The sequence below is a fragment of the Bombina bombina genome, chromosome 3 (assembly GCF_027579735.1).
Source record: "Bombina bombina isolate aBomBom1 chromosome 3, aBomBom1.pri, whole genome shotgun sequence".
NCBI classification, from domain to species: domain Eukaryota; kingdom Metazoa; phylum Chordata; class Amphibia; order Anura; family Bombinatoridae; genus Bombina; species Bombina bombina.
Window position 1 is genome coordinate 468210435 of NC_069501.1, and position 6977 is coordinate 468217411.

Below are 6977 nucleotides of genomic sequence, written 5' to 3' on the forward strand. Positions count from 1 at the left end.
CCTGTACTATAAAAAATGTTCACTTAACGTATAGTTGGAGAAGTGACCTTGTGAGAATTAGTTCATTTGACTTTAATATGACATTAACTTAGTTGTTGTTTTAAATTGTTTTTTTTTCCCCCTGTTTTGGAGGACATTTTCCTGGATATCAAGAAACTTATCAGAGCAAGTTAAAATGGACACGAACACATTGTTACCTGCTGATAAAAATTGAATGTCTGCTCCAAAAGAAATATTTAAAAAGGGAACTTTTAATGGAAACTCAGATAACTGATTAAGATATTGGGAGGAGTTAGCGAGACAAGGAGTGCCTAAACAGTATAAGAGCACCTATAGCTGTGGCCTGAGCAGTGTTGTCGCCTGGATCCTGTAACCATGAAGTGGGTGATTCTTGCACTGGTTTGTCTCCAGCTCTCAGAGGGACTGGTTAGGTAAGTATCCAAACTATCCTTTTTTTATTATTATTTAGTCTCTAAAAACAAACACTCATAAGTAATACTATAATTACAGCAACAGTGGACCCTTCTAAAATATGTAGGGAATATGATGAGTTATTGCAGCATGTGGTAATGAAAAGTTACAGCATAACTTGGGGATGAGTAGTATCATGATTGGAATGTGTAGGGTAACTGACATTGTAACTATTGTAGGATAACTATTGTAATGAAGTATAATGGATTGTAGGTTAGATCTTGCAGTGGTGGGAAGCTGTATAGCTAATGTTGGCCAGTAAAGAGCAGTGAGGTGTTGTTGGGAAAGTACAAGACAATTGGTCTTTGTACTGTAGTTATTTATTGGGTGGGTTTGCATGGAGCAGCTCATTCTGACCTTTAGCTTTGGAGCCCAGTTGATAATGTAATGGTAGTAAATAGTGATGTTGTAAAGCAAGTTAGCTAAAGTAGTTATGATGGCTTACTCTGACTGCTTCATTATAGGTTTGTGTACAATGGACATAGTAGCAACATTTATGGTAGAACTGTCAGATGAATTGGTGGACTAATGTAGGACATTTTGTTGATTTGTGGTATAGCTGTTGCAGGAATTAGCCAGTATTATTGTAGGAAGAACTAATCACTGGTGCTCTGAGCAGCTAATAAATAAAAGAAAAGATAATCAGTGTAAGTAGTAGGTTATGGGTTATAATTCAAAAAGAATAGTGCAGACTCACCTTTTCCTAAGTTATTCTATGGAGTTTGTTCACTAAAATGTGAAATATTCTTTATGCCTTAAAGAGATGTGGAGCACAGTTGATATTGCAACGCTATTGATGTTGTAGGACAAGATCGTTGGATTAGTATCTTAGTTCTCTTAAATAACAGACATAAGACTAGTTGAGCTGTGTTTTCCTAAAATTTCTCTCTTATTAGTAAATCTAATTACCTGTTAGTTATTTGGAGTGTAGCAAAGTAAAGTCAATAGAATTGTGTCCTTTTAATATTGAGCAGCATTGGCTAATGTATCACTGATTCTATATTTTGTCTTATGTGGTTCAGAGTCCCTCTGAAGAAATTTAAATCTATCCGTGAGACCATGAAAGAGAAGGGAGTTCTTGATGAATTTATGAAAACACACAAGAGAGACCCAGCAATGAAATACCAGTACAATCAGAAATTAGACTTTGCCGTGGCTTACGAACCCATGTACATGGATGTGAGTATCTTATAAATGCACGTCTCACTGTAATTATCATATGAAAACATCTATGTGACTGTGAGTAACCATATGAATGAGAAAACCATATTAATGAAAGGTGTATGATTGGAGGACTCCATTTATAATGAGAGTTTCTAACTGTATATTTCTGTTTTGATCAGGCCTGTTACTATGGTCAGATCAGTGTTGGAACCCCACCACAGAACTTCATGGTTCTTTTTGACACTGGATCCTCTAACCTCTGGGTGGCTTCAACCTACTGTCAGAGTTCAGCCTGTCGTGAGTATGGGATGGGAAGAGAAAAATATGGTCACAGACGAAAATTGTTAAAGGGACATTAGACTCCAAATCTTCTCTTTCAAAATAATAAACTATGGGAAATATTTTAATACATTTTTTTAATTTAATTTTAATCTAATTAAAAAGGACACTCAAGTCAAAATTAAACTTTCATTATTCAGATAGAGCATGCAATTTTAAACAACATTCCAATTTACTTCCATTAACAAAATGTCTGCAGACTTTTTATATTAACACTTTTTGAGCCACTAGGTCCTACTGAGCATGTGCAAGAATTCACAGACTATACGTATATGCATTTGTGATTGGCTGATGGCTGTCACATGATACAGGGGACGTGGAAATAGACATAACTTTGAAATCTGTCAGAAAAAAAATCTACTTATTTGAAGATTAGTGCTATTGCATTGATTATGCAAATTGACTGTATTTACTATTTCTTTAATCTTGCACATTACATTTTATAACCCCTCCCCCAGGGATGCCGTAGTATATGTTGATTGGACAGTAAGCTAAATTCATTTAATCATATACATGAAAAACCATCATTTGAGCATCATAATAACAATTAAATAGAGTGGAATTAAATAAGCATAATAAAGCGGCAATGCAATAACACTTACTTTGAATATGAAACATTTCAGCTTCCTTTTATTTTCGTGTCCTCTGCATCATGTAACAGTCATCAGCCAATCACAGACTCCATGTATATGAGCTGTGAAATCTTGCACATGTTCAGTAGAAGCTGATGCCCCATAAAGTGTACTCAAAATACTATGCTCACTCCTCCAAAAATGCGCTGCCATCCAATTTACAATTGTTTGTTTGCACTGGATCTCTTAAAGACAAAGAGGCCAATTTACCAAAGGGGGAGCGGACATGATACGATGTAGCGTATCATGTCCGCCGCACATCGATAAATGCCGACAGCATACGCTGTCGGCATTTTTCATTGCACAAGCAGTTTTGGTGAACTGCTTGTGCAATGCCACCCCCTGAAGATTCGCGTCCAATCGCTAGCAGGGGGTGTCAATCATCCCGATCGTATAGGATCAGGCGGATTGATGTCCGCGGCCTCAGAGCAGGCAGACAAGTTATGGAGCAGCGGTGCTTCATAACTACTGTTTCCATTCGGAGCTTGATAATTCGGCCCCATTGACTTCTGTCAGACTCAACAATTTAGAAACTCCAAGTGTATGAGGCTTGATAAAAGTGTAAAGTTTGATGAATAAAACGTAATACATTGTTCTAAACACTGCTGCCACATATGCTTAAGTCACATGCATGTTCCTGTGCATACCTAGTTATGTTTTTCAACAAAGGATACTAAGAAAACTAAGTACATTTGATTTTTTTAAGGATATAAACAAGCACATGCACATATCAGCCAATCACTGTGCATAAAGCAGCATCAGGATTCTGCATTCCATGTAATTCTTTCCATCCCCTCTAGGTGGAGTGGAATCACTACAATTTTAAAGTTAAATTTCAGGATAAACCGGCAATGCATTTTTAATTATGCATAAGTAATCATTTTATTTTTTTAAGTAATTACATTTTTAGCTTAATGCCCTTTTAAAGGGATATGAAAACCAACATTTTTCTTACATGATTCTGAGCATGCGATGTCTTGTTCTCTATTTTGTGTTGATAAGCAAGGATGTAAGCTTAGGAGCCAGACCATATTTGGAGCACTATATGGTAGCAGTTTTGCAAGAATGTTATTCATGTACAAGAGGACTAGATGGCACCACTATTTCCTGTCATGTAATGCTCCAGACACCTACCTATGTACCTAGGTATCTCTTCAACAAAGAATATCTTGTGGGGTTCACATCCCTTTAAGGTAGGGTGACCATATTGCCGCTTTAAAAGGGGACACATATGAAAAATACATATGTCAGGGTTCTTATACAAAACATTTCTTTAAACAGCCCTGAAAACAGCCCTGACATATGTATTTTTCATATGTGTCCCTTTTTAAAGCGGCAATATGGTCACCCTACTTTAAGGTAAGATTTCTATAAAACGTATGCCAGAAATGCTATCAACCAAAGCTGATATTTCTTATATAGTGCATGGGCATAGTGAACATTTCAACTACATATGGTTCTGACGTTTGTGTTTACATTAAATAAATCTCAATGGTGGCTGCATTTTTTTTCTCAGAGAATCACCCCCTGTTTAATCCCAGTCAGTCCTCCACTTACACCTCCAATAACCAGCAATTCTCCATGCAATATGGCAGTGGCAGTCTCACCGGAGTCTTTGGCTATGACACTGTTACAGTAAGTTATCAATGTTCCAGAATAAATACTTACAATGTGACACTAAATTAACTTGACTGAGATATTACTGGATATAAAGTAATAATTCATTTTGCACTGTTTTTAATTACCTTAAAGTATCATTTGGAGACATTATACAAACTATACTGAGGACTTTTTAAAAGGCAGATGTTTGAAGCCTATGAGAAAAAGAGAAGAACAATCATAATTTAACCCATACATGTCAACAGTCACCCTTTTTTCACTTTAATCCTTAGGTTCAGGGTCTGACCATCACAAATCAGGAACTTGGTCTTAGTGTTAATGAGCCAGGAACCAACTTTGTATATGCTGCCTTTGAGGGAATATTTGGCATGGCTTATCCTGCACTTTCTGCAGGGGGCGCTACCACTGCCATGCAGGGAATGCTTCAGCAGAACCTTCTTACTAACCCTATCTTTAGTGTCTACATGGGCAGGTAAGTCTTGGTGTTTTCCTAGCCTATTTGATACAATGAAATAAACTAGGGAATTATTATTTTTATATTATGGTTGTTAAGGTTGAATAAATACAGATATGGTAATTAAGACCAAATATAAGATAAAAGATCTTCTGATTTGTTGTCTTATTTTTTTTTTTTTTTTAGCCAATCTGGGGAAGTTATCTTTGGAGGTGTTGACAGCAGTCTGTATTCTGGTCAGATATACTGGGCTCCAGTCACTCAGGAGCTGTACTGGCAAATAGCTATTGATGCGTGAGTATACTGAGCTTAGTGCAACTTGGGGTGATTATCAGCTTCATTTGTAATATGAGATGCAGAAACCCAGTTTTAGCGGTTCTGATACTGTTGATAAAAATGTATTCTTTGCTTTTTTAGGTTTTCCATAAACGGACAGGCAACTGGATGGTGTAGCCAGGGCTGCCAGGCTATGGTGGATACTGGGACTTCTCTCCTCACTGTACCCCAGCAATACATGGGCACATTTTTGCAGTACCTTGGAGCCCAGCAGGGCCAGAATGGAGAGGTGAGGTATCTAGATCAAGGGTGGGAGGTGCATTTTTCGCTTGCCAATTTAATTAAAAGATGCATAATCAAAAGAACAGTGTTGCATTTTTTTTAGTAGTTGTTGGTTGTTGTGGGTAAAAAAATATATATAATTATTAGGCATTATTAAGTAATTTGAACTCTCACAGACCTGTATTTACCGGTTGTGTACCACTCTAGTATTTATCATTATTATTATTATTATTATTATTAATAGTAAAGCATGATTATTTAAAAACAACTACTCTAAATTAATAATAATGTAGTTATTGGATTACTAAATAAAATCAAACTTGTAAATTAATAAAACAAACACAATGTTATTAATGATTGATAAACACTTATTGAAAAGCACTGATCTCAAACTGCAAACACAATTATGAGCTTTACAGATGGATCAAAGAAAGACTTAGGACGTTGGGCTATTCCGAGTAATCTACAGCAGTTTAGGTTTAAGAGTCTATTACAGTCAGTATGATTAGTTCATACTTGTAGTTATGTTTATTAATAAGCTATTTTCTGAGTATTCCACTCATACTTTGGTTATAATGCATTGTGTTTCTATTCACAGTTTCTGGTGAACTGCAACAGTGTTCAGAACCTGCCCACCATTAGCTTCACCATCAATGGAGTCAATTTCCCACTGCCTCCCTCTGCATACATTCTACAGGTATTAGTTATTTCTGTTGCTGTCTGTACTTCTAAAGGTAGAACATTCCATGTATGGTTTCAAACATGTGATCCTAACTATAGTTATTTTTACCTCTCCGTGAACTTGCTTCTTCTTCTATGGCTCAGTGGTACTCTACATGAGTAATTTGTGATTATCTTCATTAATGTTTTGTTTCTAATTTTAGAATAATGGATACTGCTCAGTGGGTGTTGAAGTGACCTACCTGCCATCTCAGAATGGCCAACCCTTCTGGATTCTGGGAGATGTATTCCTCCGGCAGTACTACTCCGTCTATGACATGGGCAACAACCAGATGGGATTTGCACAGTCAGCTTAAACAAATCCTATCCTTCTGACCAAGGTCCTTACCCGTAAACTATAGTGTAGAGAATTAACCTTTCCAAATAATAAAATAATATTTTAGAGTTCCCAAAACAACCTTTATCTTCCATTGCCAGCAACACATAAGTTGCCTATAATATCTGGCAGAAAATGCGTTAAAAGTAAAGAATATATTGTATGCAGTGCATGCTAACACCATTCATGCTACATGTTGCTGAAGGTTTTTGCATGTTAATGCACATTTGTAACTCGTTGTAAGAGCGCCTATACTACTCATGCTACTGGGTGTGCTATGTGTCATTTCACACGCTGAGATCTAATGTTAGTGATTGGCAACCAATATCACTCAGAGGGCTGTCTATGTAACTCTTCACAGCAATGAGGAACCACATGGTATGTTTGCTGTTACTTATAGTAAAAATGGTTAAATAAATTGTAAGTGAGGAAGGGAGTGGATTATATAGCAAAAAGCTTATCAAGATTAAATGTAGATGGTTTGTGGGTTAAAGAAGAGGATGTATATTCAACAGTTATGAGGCCCCAGGGAATCCTATGAGGGCCACATGTGGTTCCTGGGCTGCTTGTGTGTTACACATGTGCTATATGCAATTGTATAGTTTGTTGTACAAATAGCTGCATGCAAAATTTGGAACAAAATATCAGCACACCTTTAATTCAGACCAATCTGTAAAAAATG

The 6977-nt window shown here is 36.6% G+C and overlaps 1 protein-coding gene across 1 annotated transcript; it reads left to right on the forward strand.

Annotated features, from left to right (window-relative positions):
• The first annotated feature begins 375 nt into the window (after window positions 1–375).
• LOC128651720 (gastricsin-like) lies at window positions 376–6275 on the forward strand. The gene is made up of 9 exons (XM_053704706.1): window positions 376–431; window positions 1494–1650; window positions 1815–1932; window positions 4123–4241; window positions 4499–4698; window positions 4867–4974; window positions 5098–5245; window positions 5837–5935; window positions 6123–6275. The coding sequence occupies exons 1-9, from the start codon at window positions 376–378 to the stop codon at window positions 6273–6275; spliced, it is 1158 nt and encodes a 385-aa protein (XP_053560681.1).
• The last annotated feature ends 702 nt before the right edge of the window (window positions 6276–6977 follow it).

Coding starts and splice junctions, on each gene's coding strand:
- LOC128651720 (XM_053704706.1), top strand. CDS start 376: ATGAAGTGGGTGATTCTTGCACTGGTTTGTCTCCAGCTCTCAGAGGGA. Junction 1,651..1,814: donor ACGAACCCATGTACATGGAT/GTGAGTATCTTA, acceptor TGTTTTGATCAG/GCCTGTTACTATGGTCAGAT. Junction 4,242..4,498: donor TTGGCTATGACACTGTTACA/GTAAGTTATCAA, acceptor TTTAATCCTTAG/GTTCAGGGTCTGACCATCAC.